At 45.7% G+C, this 17,549-nt stretch overlaps 1 protein-coding gene across 1 annotated transcript; it reads right to left on the bottom strand.

The window, feature by feature from the left end:
- Nucleotides 1-51: 51 nt before the first annotated feature.
- On the bottom strand, nt 52-3,867 carry LOC120903957. The gene is made up of 4 exons (XM_040313642.1): nt 3,559-3,867; nt 2,619-3,480; nt 1,699-2,559; nt 52-1,636 (listed from the first exon to the last, which is right to left on the bottom strand). The coding sequence occupies exons 1-4, from the start codon at nt 3,800-3,802 to the stop codon at nt 1,015-1,017; spliced, it is 2,589 nt and encodes an 862-aa protein (XP_040169576.1). The 5' UTR covers nt 3,803-3,867; the 3' UTR covers nt 52-1,014.
- Between the last annotated feature and the right edge of the window lie 13,682 nt (nt 3,868-17,549).

Here is a 17,549-nt window from a genome sequence, read left to right on the forward strand (position 1 = left end):
GCATTTATTAGAGCTTGGTTGAGTCCAGTTTCGATTGAAACAGGTTTTCAGTTGGGTTTTTTGACAGTTGTTTTTATTATACTGGTTTATTAAAATATGCAGCGAACTCTGTGATGCCTTAGAGTTTTGGGGGTTGTTACGCGCTTCCCAATCTATCGTGGTCGGGATTTAAGAATGTTTTAGAGTATTCTATACACTGAGCTTGATTTCATGAAAACTGGTTTGTGGCCATATATTTCCAAACCGGTCTCAATACATTGAGCTTTGAACAAGAAGGAATTAGCACCGAAGGCATGTGATGAGAGATCTTAAAAAATCTTATATCGACCCATATCATGGATTGCGATCGATAGCAACTAAATCACGATACAAAAGTAAAGAAAGTGAGAATATCCATAAAGACTCCACACAAAACCCCAAATCGTGATCTTGTGTTGCCCAGGCGACTGTTTGAATTTTGGAGAATACATTTAACGGATTTTTTTATTTCATAACCAAATTAACCTGCTCAGATGACATGAACTTTTTCATCAAGTTTCGGAACTTTAATAAATAATCAGATAACAATAATCTGGGAGACCACGATAACGCACCACAGCAGCAACGTCAAAAATCAGCAAAGGGGGTCACAGAAAGGATGCGTTCGCAACGAATCGGTCGAATCCCCCGTAATATCCCTTATGTAGCTAGGATTTTGGCTCTTTGTCACTCTTTCATCAAACTCGGAGAAAAGCGAGAGATTTTTTAGTGGCTCTAAATAAAAGAAACTTAGAGAAAGCTTAAAAAACTTTGTTTTAGAGCAAGTGGCCATATTGTTAAAATTGTCAGCATATAAGAAAAATTCACGGGAACGGCTATAACCGGTTTGATCGTGCCGGTCTATTTCAGCTGCCACAACTGCGTTGGCAACCCTAATATAACAAAACCTTGCCACGAACCCAATTCAAACGGAATGTAGAGAGTCCAACAAGTTGACATAAGAAACTAACTGGTCTCTAAAATCATTTTCATAAATTACTGCGTCGGACTAGATGAATGATCCATACCAGTAACGCTCATATTCTCCAAGATCCAATCGAGATGTTGGCTAACATCAGTGAGAAGGTACGGTAGGTCGGGAGATGCCGTGTCATCGGACTTTAAAAGCAGCCGAAACCCGTATAGAAAATAACGCTTGCGATCGTCAAACTCTAACGGCCCTTGCAGTGCCGATCCGGAATGTTCTGCCAACCGCACATCGGCATTCGTATCATAGCCCTCTGCGCAAACCGGAAGCTCATGCACTGCAAAGAAATGTCCTCCATGGATGAGCTGCGCCCGACAGCTGGCCGGACTCAACCGTTTTACATTTCTACTTTCCGATAAATCCATTGCCAGCTGCAACTCCAACGGTGTACTGTTGCGGAACTCCTGCATCAACGGTAGACAGATCGGACTGATCGCCGTCTTAGTAGTGTTGGCCGGTTCCATCAGCTCAATGAGAGCGATATTATTTAGGGTGAGGTGTTGCTCATTAAACTCTGGATGGATGTATACCTTCTTAATTTTCACCTTCTGAAAAGGCGGATCACCACATGCTTCAAACCTACATTTTAGGTCATAAAGTGTATGACGATAACCTAGAATAATTGATCCCCTGTAAACAAAATTAGGAAAATCATTTCATAGGAATTTAATTTGGAACTTTGGCTCACTTACCACTCTTTTGGACCGCTAAATTGCTGAGCTGGGGCTAATGCATACCGTTCGCTTATGAGTATCACTTTGAACGTACGTGACTGTATCTCAGTATTCAGCTCATCGAGTGAGCCAATCCAAGGATTGTAAGATTCGGAACCATATTCTCTTAGTGGCTTTAAAACGATACCACAGGAGCTCATATTGAAAAGGCCTAACTTTTCATGATTTTTCTGCCGGATCGCCCATTTCGCTTCAAGGGACGAGTCCGCATTCACCTCGTTGAATCTCATGTTGTACAGCATCCAGTCGAGGTAAGCGTACAAATTGTTGTACACAATCGGCAAGGTGTAGTCACATTGTTTATTAAATAATTCGAACCCTCGCAGTACGTACCGCTGCTCCCCGGCCGTACCAACGGTGCTCAATTCCTGCAGAGGTGCACCCGAAATGAGTTCAGCACAATTGTTCGTTGCTTCAGCAGACAGTTCGCCACAAATACGCTTCTCATCCAAGTTCAACCTCAACCCTTCGTCTAGGTACATATCTATACATTGTGAGGAGTTAACGTAGCGGATGCGCTTTTCCACAAACGATTCTTTAACAAAAGATATCCCAATGGCCAACAGGTTGGAGGTTTGGTTCGAGTAAAGCTCGTTTGTGACCGGCAGACAGATGGGTCTCACGTTCGGCTGCGTTATGTCCGCTGGAGTCAGCAGCTCCACCAGCGCTATGTTGTCCGTGAAATATTTATCGTTGTACCTTGGGTGGATGATGATGCGCTGGATTTGCAGTGCTTGCAGTGGATAGGCGCACACCGTCGTTCCGTTACGATCGAAGCATTTTCGCTCTTTCAGATTTTCACCCAATCGAATGCGAACCCTAGAAGGGACCAAACAATATTAGTACCAAGATCAACAAAAACGAAAATCGATACTTACTCGTTTCCATCGTTCTCGAAACAGCTTGCTGGACCAACGACATACCATTCGCTGACGAGCGTAACGACACACTTCGCAATGGTAGCCGGAGGCACCACGGCGAAACCAACCCAAGGGTAGCTCATGTGAGATCCTTCGGCAAGAAATGTGTCCGACTTGATACCACACGTTTTAAGATCGAAAAGTGGAAGCTTTTCCTCATAATCCACTTCATAGTCGTCCGTATCGAACACGAGCACACGAGGGTCAATGTACTGTTCGATCCACTTCAGATACTTGGCCACATCGGCAAAGGCCGTGAACTTTGACGTATCACATAGAGCCGTATTTTTTCGCAATGGAATGAACGAAACAATACCTCGCACGAACCATCTGCCCTCAACTTCCAGAAACAATCCACCACCACTGTCTCCGTTGCAGGCGCTCACTCCATCCCGGCCTCCTCCGCAAAACATCTCCGACGTCAGGTACGTTCCGAACGCTGCCCGATCATTCGCAAGGCATGTCAGCGTATCGACCACACCGATCGACGCCTGCTTCAACTGCTCCGACACGACGTCTTGCTCGGTCAGTCCGAACCCCAGCACTGTACCGTTCTTGCCAACGATCAACTCCTGATTGTTGTCCATCGTCCACAGACACACGGGTTGTACGTGCGGTGTCATAGTAATGTTGCTCGCCAGTTTGATCAGAGCTATGTCGTGCTTGAACCGGCGCACATTGAATCCAGGATGTACTATCACCTGCCGCACACCATGCGTCTGGGTGTATTCCGTACGTTCGTGCAGCCGAATACGGCCTACCTCGATCGACAGCTGCTCAGGTGAGATAGCTCTACTCCCAACCGTAACACAGTGACCAGCTGTGAAGTAGAAAACAAAGACGCACCATACAGATGAGGGCTTAACATTTACTACGATCACTTGCGCACATTACGTACATGTGAGAATGGTATCTTCATCGATGATCGAGCCACCACACTTGTACTCTTCAGCACCGTTCGCACGCTGATAGATGACCGCATGCCACGGCCAGTGACCCGGCATTGCGTCGATACCATTGTGAATGAGATAAACCGATTTCACCTTACGCCGGCCGCACACGAGCCGATTGACGCCGACCGTCTGACTCCAGACGCACAACACACCGGATAGTAGCAGCAGCCATCGCAACAGATCACGCATAGCTACATCCGTTTGCTTCAAGCTAAGAATTGGAACTGAATACGATCGTACTGCTGCGTGTTGATCGAACCGGCTGGATCGAAGGTGAATTTAACTTTGGAACAGGTTGAAGCGTAAAATCCCAACAGGTCGATAATTTGGAAACAAGTTTTAAACCGGCCTTAACCAAATTGTGATAGTGAATTTGATGTGGTTGCATCTGTGTTGGTGTTTTTAAAGCATCTCTCCCTCTCTCTCATTCTGGATTTTTCGTGTTCATTCAACATCATCTTTACGTGAGAATGTTATAATGAAATGAGATGATAATGAAAGAGAGATCAGAGAGAGCGAGAGAGCAAAGAGAGAGAGAGAGAGAGAGAGAGAGGGAGAGGGAGAGAGAGAGAGAGAGAGAAAGAAAGACAAAGAGAACGTGATTAAGAAAAAATAGAGCAAAATTAATTCTCATTTATAATGAAATTATAATGGCCTTATCAATTCAATCAAAGCTTGAATAAAATTTGTTCTATACGCCATTATAAATGATACTATTGTATAGCTTATTCAGTTCACGGCCGGGCTAATAACCCATCGATACTAAGTTCAAACTTCGCTCATACCTTAGGTCAAACTTTTCTTACTTCAAAAACTTTTTCCTGGATACCTTTTTTTCTTCCTTCCAAGTCACTTTTAATGAAATCGTTTTACCCCTCAACGAATCAACGTCCAGGGACAGATTGTAAAAGCTTTGCCATTTCACAGTACAGTAAGCACAATTGCAGCACTGTGTGCCATTTACTCCGATGGGCACAAGTTGCCCGTGTAGCAATGCATTCGTGTTGATGCACCTTTCAAACAAACATCAAATCCGGATTGACTCGCTTTGCAAATGCACACGTCCTTGCACATTCTTTCAACGCTCTTCCTGTACTATGGAAGAACTCCTCTCAGAATGACACTGCTCAACGACCATCGCAAGGTGGTGCTTAGTTTAAAATGACATAATCAACAGCGGGACTGTTATCGGACCATCGACAGCGATACTGTCTGAAGGGCGAAAACTGGGATTCTCCCCCCGTTTGCTTAGCATTTAACCCAGTTCAGTGTCCTGATTTATGGGCACATTGATATTTCTCGACCATGTTTCCTGCCGGTCACGGCTTCACGGGACGGAAGAAAGTACAGTACCACTCCTCCTTCTCCTCGTAATGGACGCTCGTTATGCGAGTGTCCCGTCGGGTTGAGAAATGTTCCGCTCAGAACGGGAACCGGCTTCCTGGAGACCGAAAATTCACACTTCATTCCCACAGCAGGCGAACGCATCGTCCGGAACACGCAGAAGAGGGACATATTAGATCCGGTGTCGCCGGGAACTGGTTTATTTAATTAGCATCCCTTGAAATGTGGAACGAGTTCCACCGTCGATCCGGCCTCAAGGATGGCTCCAGCCGCTGCCCGCTAGCAATCTTCAGCTCGAGGACAGTTGCTCACACTCTCATTGTTGCTCCCAACGCATCCGACAACCAGCGTGATAAGCATGATAAAGTCTTTAATCTAATTAACCCACAAAACCACAGCACCAAAGCGCTGTACCACTGTTCCAGATTCTTAATTAAAAAATACTGTCCATCCTTCCCCTTTTCTCCCTTGGCCGGCAATGCCCCGTCTAGGACACAAGGAAACATGGAGCGCCACACCAATGATGATGATGGCGCTTCTTGCTGCCGATACAGAAAGTCCCGAAAAGTAGGACATCGTCACCAGCTTCTCGGAATGGGGCAAATAATCAATTCGCTCTCCACTTGACCACACCACTCAACCGATTGCTTCTGTAGGGGAGGAGGGTTGTATCGGGTTACGTTGTCCTCGTCCTCGGCAGCCCACGCTCCAACAGGTCCGACAATGTTGTAGTCGCGTCTCCGCTCGCCCGTCCGCATTGCTTAATTATTTGCGGTACAATGATTAATGGGTTTTGCCGAGGCCGGGGAATGGGTTGCGAAAGATATCCTCGATGGCCCGGTCCGGCCATGTCCACGTCGGCTTAAAGCCGAGTAGTTTTTTGGCCTGTCAGACATGTGATTTGCTTGTACTGTTGCACTGTTGATGTCCAATCGGGACATGAAGACATCAACAAGCGCGACACCACAGCAGCGACAAGTCTCTTCGGAGAGATGTGTCGCCCAGACGACAAACGGACGAACGGACACACACACACGCACACGGCTAGAGTAAGTTATTTTTCTTCATCAATCTCCTAATCTTCTGATGCTTTTCACTGTTGCCAGTAGGTTCTCTGCTATATTGGTACAACGGTTGTGGAGCATGGACCATCATCGATCCTTTCGCCAGGACAGACGATATGCGCATGAATTAGTGGTGAAAGTACTTCAAACTGTCGTGTCATCCATTTATTCATCGATGTCGGTCGATTTTGTCAACGTTCGCGTGCAGTTTAACCAAGAAAAAAGCACCAAAAGCCGCTCATTCTTGCTCGATCGGTTGTTGTTGCTCACCACACGGCTGACTGGACCAAGTGGCATAGAATAGTAATTTTGTGGAGGACAAAAGAGAGACCAAAAAAGCCCTTTAGAGTTGTTACACCATTTGTATGTTGTTTGTTAGTCACACATTTACTCTTTGAGTGGTCAGCATGCTTGCTATGACAGATCATGACATATGACATCGAATCAGTGTTAAATACTGACTGACCCCCGACCAACGTTATCACTTTGCATCGATATTTACCCATCTAATCATGTCATTTATAAGATTAATTCAAATTAATGCAACAAGAATAAATACAATTATCTGTTTCAATTACATTATTAAACCTTCACACATGCACAAGCGTACTAAAATAAAGCACTACCGCAGCACCATAAACGGCTTTAATCAAAACTCAATTTCAAACTACGCTCAACAGCAGCGGCTCAGGTGCCGGCACTCTACTTTACATAATTAGTAGCAAAAGGCAAATGAATTAAAAAAGTGGAGACCGCCGCATCGGTGGACAAACACAATTTCTCCACACAATGCCAGCACCGGCACCATACTCTGTAGTGTGTGTGTGTGCTTTAATTAAAAGCTCGGAAAGCATCATGAATTGAAAGCCGTTTGCACGCGACGCAATGTGAAAATGGACGCCCCCAGAGTAGCTAAAGTTTATCAGCTAACTGTCATTTGGGAGGTGAAAAAATCTGTCGACCTTTTTCTGTTGGCAAACGTTCTACCGCTAGCCTACCGTTGGTTTGCTCCGTAATGAGTTGGAAAAAATCTAATTAAAAACATACATTACAACTACCCAAAACATTGCTACTAACATGAAAGAGCTCTCGGTGCTCGATGCTATTTGTACGGGCAGTGCTGGTGGTTTATGTTGTGAGGTTTTAGCTGTTTGCTGCCGTACTTTTTTCTCCCCCAACTACAACAAGAACAACAGATGGACTTTTTGTGTTCACCAGTGGAATGCATTTCCTATCAACTTCTCATTCAGCGAGGTTCGAGCTTGCTGCCCTCGAGACGTTTCCACTTTTCCGAGCACATGTCGCTACTCTAGGTAAAGAGCAATAAAATATGGAAGAAAAAACTTTTCCCTCAACCAACGAAAGCCCTTTTTATTTCAACCGAAAGTTGACACAAACAGCCACCGGTTGACAACGCAGCAGGACCCCGGACCGTAAGGAAACAGGTCGACTGCATTTAGCTCAGCATAAATCAACGTCCTGCCGCGTGCTGACGATGCAATGTTGTCCGGTCTCTTTTGTTTTTCCGTTTCCCACTCTCTCTCTCTCTCTCTCTCTCTCTCTCTCTCTCTCTTTCTCTCTCTTTTTTTCTAGCCAACGAAATGTAGTGTCAGTTGGGACGGTAATCACAGTTTTTGCCACGATGATTTATTGCTTCCCGATCGTCCGCGTAACGGGATGAAAAAGTTGTCCCTCCCTGTGTCTACTTAGTGTACTACTACTACTACTACTACTGCTGCTGGACATACTACTACTACTGCTGTGGGAAAACAATACGAATTGAAAACGAATCACTGTTCACTGTTTGCCTTTATGGAAAACGTGAGGATTAGTTGGATTTAATACACGTCCACACCAACAAAAAAAAAACGCACACTTATTCAAACACGTGTCAGCGTAAGGATAGGAACATTGTGATGAATGGCGTGGATCGGTTTTCGATTCGTTTTTTGTTTTGCGTCGCTAGAGTAAATAAAAACTATGTTACAAGTAAAACAATGTCAACATTCAACCTTTCCCGACTGCCGGACCGGTTTCATGCAATGCAAAAAAAGAAGCAGTATACATTGTCCTTGCTCGGAGGGCCAAACCAAATGCTAGATTGAATAAAAACCAATACACCGTAACAGCAGATTGCCACAAGGTTAATTTCAATACTTCCTGCCCTTATTGCCACTTATTGCCGGCCCCGGAAACGGGAAATCCGGACCTCCGGTGACCGAAGGACGACAAATCATCGAGCGGAGGCAGGTCAGGGCGGTATCCTCGGTATCTAAGGTTGCGGGTGCGTTTAACATAGGGCCAGCCTCTTTGCCAACCTTGACATTGATTTATGCGAACGAGAACCAAGCAAAAAAAACCCCTCTGAGGCTCCAAAACCCAGCACCAGAACCTCAATATTGGACCATATTGCCTTCACGTTTCTGCAATCGTAAGTGCTTGACTTTTCGGGGAACTCTCGTCGATTTTTTCCCCTCGTTTGCTACACTTTACAAGCCGTTCTGTTGAGTTGTTATTTACGTTACTACCTTCACGGGAGCGGAACGCGGTCGGATCAACAGAGCAACGGATGATGTACTAGAAAGATCCAGAAAGACGGCCATTGTGGCCCTGGCTCGTCGATAATGGATAACACACAGACACAGGGAGGGAAAAAGGGAATCCAACGGCACGTGGCCAATCTGGGTCGTTTCAAAACTCAAGCGAAGCGAACAGGAAAAAGGTTTTCGATCATCGGTTCACGTTCAATTTAGGGTTTTGTTAAAATATATTGATTGGACTTGGGGGAAAAGGGACTCGGGTTTGTATAGGAAGCCCTGCCATTTTCTCACTGATTGTTTGCTCTGGAGTTGATTCAAGACAGCGCTTGAACAAAGCATCCAGAAGCTGACTTCCCACCGAAGCGTTTCATTAAAATGGCAAAGCAACCGTACAATGCGCCTAAAGTTATGCTATTTGTTTGACAAAATTACGTCATTAGGGCTTTCGGCGCCTTTCACTGCTCATTTCACTGCTTTTACTACACGCAAATGAAACTATAAATAGAGCTTGCTCAAGATGAATCATTTTAATGCGCTGTCCAAACCCATTCCCACCCAATGCATCAACCCAAATCTGCATATTTTAATTGAATTTGGTGGAAATAAAAGCGCCTCACCCAGTTTCGTCGGTTTTTGGTACGCTCTTAAGCCTTCCGCGTTTTGGTGGTGAGCAGTTGTGTTGCTGAATTTTTGATGAGCAATTTACTGCTTCATTTATCCGGACGACCTTCCGGGCACAGCGGCAAGCTGCGCTGGGATATAAAATATGGCCGGGATTTTCCGCTTAGCTCCTAAACCCAAACACGTACCAGCGTTTATTGTCCGGATGGGGAATAGAGACACTCCAAGCCGTTGGAAGAAAAAAAAAGGCACAGGGTTTGGTGTCGAAAATAAATAGAAAAAGCTACGGGTACGGTACCACTCCGCCCATTCAGGTGGGTGTGTGCCGATGGCGGGAAGGTACTTGTCTAGACAGTTTCTACAATTAAATTCAAATTTCGATGCTACCGTTTTTATTTCCTGCTTGCTATCGTAGGTAGACCAGCTACGTTCCTTCTGTACAACTAGGTACGAATCCTTTGTTCCGCTCGCCAGATCGCCCACTAATAGCAGGTACTTGTTTCGTATGCAATTGACGTCCTTCCAGCGCACGCAAACCTTACCCCTTTTCACCCCGCTGGTGCGCTAGTGTCAAAACAAGCAATCACGTTTTTGCATCGTCTTTTGCGACGGAACGGAGATGTGTGTGCTGTACCGTATTTTTGTTTCCCGAGTTCGCGTGGTTTTATCGCGGAAAAATCGCAAAACTGGTGTTCGTTATGGCGCGGTACGTGTGTGGCACGGGACGATAACCGGGCGCGCAATAAAAACCGCACCGCGTGGCGGGTAACGAGACTAAGTGCTTTTTCGACCAACAAAGCCCGCTTTGGTGCGCGCCGGTAAACTAGGTTCGGTTGGCGGGTGCTTTTTTTTTGGGATGCCAGTTTTTCCCCCAAAGTTAAGCCATATTCAGAAACACATTTTCCGTGGAATAGTTTCCTCGGTGCTGTGTCTGTGTGCGCCAAACTTGGGTACACCACACACGGCCCACCACCACCTGCACAAGCATCATAAATGGATTCGGAGCTGTTTAGTGTGGTGGTTGTTTGGAATTTTTCTAAGAAGTAAAACTTTTATAGTGCTTCCAATCGTTACCCTTACCTTTCTTGTTGCAGCATCCGTGTTAACCCGCGGGGGATAAATGCAGGCAACAGTGAAGAGTAAGGTACGCTGGAAAATCTCTACGATAAGGAGGTAGTTTTTCAACGAAATCGTTTTGTGCTTCTGATTGTGTTTGTGTTTTGCAGACATTTCCAGACAAAGATTCTGCTTAGAACTATGTGGCGCACAAGTTTCTTTCGTGTGCTGTTGAGCTTTTTCTTTTTCGACAGTGCTAGACATTCATTAAAATTAAATGATTTATTTCATCCGGCTTAGCGTGGGAAAGGTGTTTATTTATGTTCGTTTACGTTTCTGTACACTTTAACGATTTATTGCACTTACATTTTCTTTGGATTGTATTTATGTTTAATTTCTTACGGACAAAGCTGTGGAAAATAATTTCCAAAATTTCAAAGCTACAAGAGATCAAACAAGAAAAAATCGGTTGAACTTGTTGCGACGAGTCTGGCAACTGTTCGATGTTATAATAATAACGCGTATTGATGACTGCCCGGTGTAAAAGATAAACGGATACTTGATAACACGCGGATAATGCGAACGGAAAGGATATGGCGGATGTACGGAAAGAAACAGAGTGCGGCGGCTCTTTTCTATTCTAACCGTACGACGAGCCAGAAGTTTTTTTACTGTTCCACCGTTGGTTAAGCTTTCGGCAATAAATATACTTGTAAAATTATCTGGAAAGTCGTCGCGTTCGTTTGACTGTTGCTCAACGCAACAGAACTATTGAATTGATGTTTCCTTAGCCGTCTTCCCTTCGTTTCGACTGCAATGCAGCAATTTAATTTTCGCAAAAATGAAAAGCTTCCTTTTATTCCGCAGCTTTCCACACTTTGAGCGCATTCCGCATTCGATCAATTTTGTCGCGTATACAACTGCGAGTTCAAAGCTTCCAGGGCAGACTTCAGCTTCGATCAATCGTGTTTGTGATTTCCGCTGCTACCAACTACTGGCCAACAAATTTGACCTCTCCCCTCCCCCCACAAAACACACTCCAGCAGCGGAGCAACAGTTTGCAAACTAATTCGAAATCGATTTTTAAGCTCGATCCGTCGTCACCGTCAGGATGCAGGATGGTTGGGTGCGCGCTGGCAGGCACTCGCCTGGAAAATAAGGAAATAAGTCACCCGATCGGGCTCGCGCCGCCAGCCGGCGTGGAAAACATCAAAGATGACATGCTTTGTCCCACTTTTTTGCCTCCCTCTTCGCACGACCGACGCGCGGTATCAATGTCCCCGTTGCGTCATTCGTCACCATGAGGGCTGCCACTTCTGTTCCGTCGAGCTGGAAATTTCTTTAGAAATTGTATTCCGCATGGGTTTTGGTGGGTGCGCACGCGAGTGAGAGAGCTTACCGCTGCGATGCGATTGAGGGGGTTTTTTGAGAGGTTTTATTTCGATTTCATTCACCGTTCCCTGCTTAGTAGCCGTGCAATACGCAATACGGATTGACGTACGCTGAGGTGAAGGTGGGGCGAATGATGATTGACGGCACAAGGACAGGACGAAATTCAGTTCCAGGAAGCCGCCCGATTGCAGCATTATTTAGACACCCACGGTCATCGCGGCGGGAGGGTTCTTACTTCGTTAGGAGCTTATTGTTTTTCTCGGGCAATGGGGGCGTCAAAACTAAGAGCTTTCTAGCGATATTTAGATAACGAACTGGGCCGCCCTGGACCACTCGAGAGTTTATTCATGTTGGTGTTGATATTAACAGACACTTTAAAGTAGCTAACCTCTTACTCTAACTTTCACTCTTAAAACGCCTCTTCTAACCTTTATTCACATCATTTTGAAACATCATAATTCCAAAGCCTTCTCATCTGCTTTCGAGCGAACAAATCACCTTTTTGTTTTATCATCTTGGCTTGGCTTGAGTGTTCGGGAAGTGCTTCATCTCGCTTCGTCCGATTAAAACGGCCTTGCACGACGCAAATTCAATTCGTCTCCCGCCCGACCGAATAATGCGCCGGAATCGCTCCACCCAATATGCTGACAGCATAAAAGTAAGACGATGTAGCTATATTAAATTTGCCTGCAGCGTACAGCGAGCCGAATCGGATTATGGGGCAGACAGGCCAAACCAAATCATGTACACGGTGCGCCCCTTGAAACTGACAACCGAACCGAACCCTGACGTCACACTGGCATCGGTGTAATAGGTGAAATATATTATGGATTCAATTTTGAGAATTTCATCAGCAACATGAAATTGAACCGAACCGAGCATGTATTCTCGCAAAGGTCGTTAGAAGATGTTTTGAGGAACACACAAAAAAGAATCAAAAATGCACAAAAAATCCCAGAGACAGTTATCGACACACTGGCGGATGGCAAATGAAGTGCTACAAACTACTTTTTCTGCAGCAAATTCCCTGCCCGAAGGCTAATTATGATGTTTTGCTGCAGAGTGGGGAGCGAGCAAACAAAAAAACGGCGTTGCTCCTGTGCTTTGACCTCATCGTCCTTCTCCAGCGCAGTGTGAAGAGCGCCCAATGGGCTGGAAAATGTGTTACTTTCTTTTTTGGTTTGGACTCTGTTCCCCGGGCGTTATCGCACGATTGCTGGTCAGCATTGCTAATTGGTGGGATGCGATACGAGCGATACAATTTTGCCCGAGCATGACCACCACATGAGAATTCGATGTGCCGGTGAGGCGAAAGCAAAGGACGGTAGGACGGTCATTGGTCTTGATACGCGACCATTTCTTTCATCTTGTTTCTGGACAAGCAAAAAGCAGAGAAAAGCGCTCGAACGACTTATTATTGATCGTTTAGTTAGTGGGAAGAAAAATAACACCGACTGCGACCGGTGCTTCTCGTGAAAGGAATGCAAGCGAGCCGTTCATCGTCTTGGAATTGTGTCGAAAAATCTCTTTTTTCATAAATAATTCATTCGAATTTCGTTAAAAAAATAAAACGAAATATTGCTCTGACCACATGGTTGATGGATGACAATCTTTACAGGTACTTAGCAGCACCAGATTCTTCCGAGCATTCCAGGACGGTCATAAAGGGCACTCCGCACGACCAAAGCACGGAGGGGCCACCGTTTAGAACACAAACTTGAAAGACCGCTCCCTCCCCATCCCTTTTCTGGTGAGTGAGTTCATTTTTCTGCTCCACTAAGTTGTAAAGTTTATGCCAGCGATCCAAACATCTTTCTTCGCTTTCCTCTTCGCCAGCCAAGCCATGCAGCAAACCAGGCAAATCGCACCCATCTTTTATCAGTGTCTCAGCTCGACGTTCGGATGTTTTGTTGCGCGCTGGCGAAAGTTGTGTGTTGGTGCGATACGCAAGCAGCTTCTTAGCCACCGCTTCCTCTCTATCTCACTCCTTTGGGTGAGGATAATTAAATAAAATTGTTTTTTATCTTACCGCTCCATTCCGCTACCCGGTACGTTGGTGAAAAGTTTAACGTGTACACAGTTTGCCCCCGTTTCGAGCCGTTTCGGGCGACTGTTGCATCCTTTGTGATGGCGACGGTAACGGTGGTGGTGGAGCCACACCCCGTGGCACAAAGTTTTTCGCCAACAATTACGAAAGATGTCATTCCTGTTGTTTCATCAGGGCCAGCGGGCGGAAGGGAAGGGTGTCTACATGTGTATTTGTGTTTCGATTTGTGCCGCGTCTGTCGAAGTCGTCTTTGTTTCCCGGGGGCCAATCGACTGCAATGGTGGCACTGGATGGTGCTTGTGTTAGTTCTGGTACGATAATGGTGTGCTGTATACAAAGACTACCATGCTACCTGTTTACCTTGACAAGGACAATGGATTTATGTACTGGGTTTTTTTTTGTGTGTAAGTAGTCCTCGGATGAGTTCCTTTCCTTTCTTCCAAGCTTCCAAGGGAAGTAAGCAGTTTAAAAGCGATTAAAGCCAAAATGGGGTAACACAACATTGTCCTACAGATTGCATACTGTCAGGCGTATTCGACCTCGTCAATGCTTCCTTTGCCTCCTGAACGTATGCAACCCTCATCACACATCATCAATTCGACGGCCTTTCAAGTGGCCTTTTAATAAGTCGCTCAACTTTGCCTTTAAGCCGATCGTCTCGATTGCAGGTAAAACAAAGTCATCGTTCAAACTTATCGCACTCGAGTGGGCGCCATTTTTCGCTGGAACCCATTACACCAGTGTGGTTGACGTCACTTCGTGTATGGGTTTCTGTTTGCTGTTTCCATCTCCAAAGCCGGTTATCCGATGTTTTTAGGGTTTTTTTTGTTTCTTGCTTCCTTCTCATGTGCAGCATGTGATGTGAGCACGACTGAAACTCTAATAATAGTACCGCTTGCCCCATTAGCAATAACCTCCAAACAAGTCAATCAGTTTGCGCTGGAAGCAGCATTCATATCCGGCAAGTGTGTGTCGGGGGAAAAAGGCAAACGCTTCCTTCTCGCCCGGAGGGGGGGTAGTAACACGAAACACATCGTCCTTAGAACAATATTTGCCAGCCAATCCATCGATTGGTTTCAATCAAACAAACAAACAACCATGGTACAATGTCCTGGAATGGGGTGGCTGAATGATGGGTTGAAGCCGGAGTGTTGTTGTTTCTCCGGTGTGTTAAGGACTTGCAAGTAATTCGCTTACATGGAAAAAAGGGATGGAAAAACTTTCTTCATCATACGAGGTGTTGCTATATTAATAGATCATGTTTAGTGTAAGTGTTTAACAAGTTTTTCCTTCTCACAACCTTACACACTAGCACACGTGTTGTTAAACAAATGTTTGAAGCTTCTCTTCCGCGCAAAAGCTACCAAACGCGAACAAGATAGTATATTTGGCCGAACTTCGTGGCTGTGTGGCTGAGTTTGCCGGAACAGTGCTGCCGCTGAAAGGCATTAAAGTTATGATGAGATCGTATGGGAATCCCTTTGGCCGTGCCACGCGCATCCACTTGGAGGCGGCAATTGATTGATTGAAATTGGTTGTGATAACATTTTCGCATCAAACACACACACGCGCGCCTCGAACTCGATCTGCACACAGCCGGCTCGATTGCGTGCGTTAGAGTTCGTGGATTTTCCGGGAAAAAAGTACGCATCACAGCATCGGAAACTTAATCCAACCGACATATTATTGCGTGCGGAGCGAACAGCACCCCCCGGTTAATTGTATCCTGCCCAGTTCGGAGTTCTCTGCATGAAGCTCCCTCCTCTTAACAGTTTACCAATCGATTTACAGCAAATTTCATCAGTGTGCTACTGCAACCCTCCTCGCCACTCAAACCAAAGGGATATTGGAAGCAGCACGCTTAACGTACAGTCAACATCACATTTTTCCTAGGAATCTCTTCAGCTTTCGTTCCTTTTTTTAATCATTTGCCACTGCAACATAAATCCTTCCAAGTCGGCAATGATGATAAACACGCTCGCGTCATACGGACGACGACACCGAGCTTCACAACAACGGAAAGCTTTACGCGTAGGAGACGTTGCTCTACGATTCGCGGTTTAAGTACAATCCATTTTCGTCGAACGCCGTCGCTCGGTGGTTCACTTGAACCGTTCTAATGCGTTGAATTGAATTACGCTACCGATGCTGCTGGAGAGGTTTAACGTAAAAATTGAATTAAAGTTCCCAAAAACGCTCCAATTTACTTCAATTAATTTTAAGCGGGTTGTCGTCCGGACGCTTAAAGTATGCGTTAGAAATAAGGGACTGTGTTTGCTCTTTCTTCTACATCGATTTTGGGTATCGCAATACATCTTGAGTGTGTTTGAAGAGCGATGAAATGGCTACACCGCGCTTCGCCTAAAGGTATGCACAGCGCACAACAAACTCGTCTTAATTATATAGTTTGGGGGTCCTAATACTAATGTACCATACTCACACTGTCCAACCATACAATTTAATGCCGATGATCACGCATTCCGAGAGTGAGTTCTTCCGCACCGAACTGGTAAATAAATATCAGCCAGCACTGTGCTCGGTTCAGCGCCTGGCAATTAAATTGCATTCGACCATTGGCCCGTTTATTTCCATTTTATCACCGGGATCGCTGTGAAACCTCAATAAAAGTAAGACCATCAAATCACTGGGAAGCTTTCACCCACATACACAGTCCGACAAGGGGGAATGCTTCTCCTTGGGCGGCGGTGCCACCGAAAGAAACCACTTTGTTTGTTTTATGCACTCGTTGCAGCTGCAGATAAAACAAATGGTAAAGGCAAAAACACACAGCGTTGATGATATCATCAGTGCGCTGCACTGTGTGACTTTTATTTGCACTTTACGCCAAGCTTGCGCTTATCAGCTCAAAGTAAACGGCAAGGGGAGGGCAGGGTTGGCTCACCACTCACCCCTTTGCCCGTGGACGATGTGGATTTTTATCCGGATTTTGTGCGACACTTTGCGACTCTCCGTAGTGCTGTTATGAAAGCTGAAGGGAGTGGTTTTTCTTTTTGCTTCTTCGCCATTCCAACGCAATGCTAAAAGTGCAACACCCCGCGAAGAAAGCATCGGGTCCCGCGGTCGTCCGCTTGCTTGAACTTGAAAGGTGCCTGATAACGCTTAAAATGGTTGCCTGTTGACCGGGAAGTGCACTTACGCCCCGCCCTTAGTAAACAGCGTGTGCAGCGCGATGGAGTTAATGCAAATTGTTTGCCTCACGCAGCAATACAGCAACACTGCACTAAGCTCATCGACATGCGGCCACTAATAAACACTGGCTCGAATGTCAAACCGCAGGATGTGGCCGTATCGCTGTAACGAGCTGATGATGGGCGGAACAGGTTCACGCTCGTGCAGGGTGATCGCATGACTGCCCTCACAGCTTACACTATGAGCAGGGAGTGTGGTGCAAAGCAAAAACTGGGAAGAAAAAACAAGCCAACGTTTTATTTTACGCTTTATTTCGTTTTGTTGAATGTAAAATGGCGCCATTTACTACTACAAATGATTTCCTGGGCAATGTGTTCACTCAGGTGAAACCTTTCATTGAAACATTTCACACCAAAGGCGCTACACTAATCCCATAGTTAATCGTTCAATCAGCCAGTATCAACGGCATCGGAGCGTCGATTCACTATCACTACCGGGGCGGATTACTTCGCTCCCATTGCTGGACGACCACCGTTGCAGCTGTTTGCTCAGTTAACGTTCCCATGCAACCCAGGGCCGCAGTGCTGCCATTTTCCCACTCCCCGGAGGATACAATTTGCTATCGATAACCGCACACGATATGTGCACGGTGCACTGGCTGCAATTTTACTGCCAACTCAGTTCGATTAAGCTCCCCATAAACGGCGGGAAGGGGTTATTAT

Source organism: Anopheles arabiensis, chromosome 3 (genome assembly GCF_016920715.1).
Source record: "Anopheles arabiensis isolate DONGOLA chromosome 3, AaraD3, whole genome shotgun sequence".
Lineage (NCBI taxonomy): Eukaryota > Metazoa > Arthropoda > Insecta > Diptera > Culicidae > Anopheles > Anopheles arabiensis.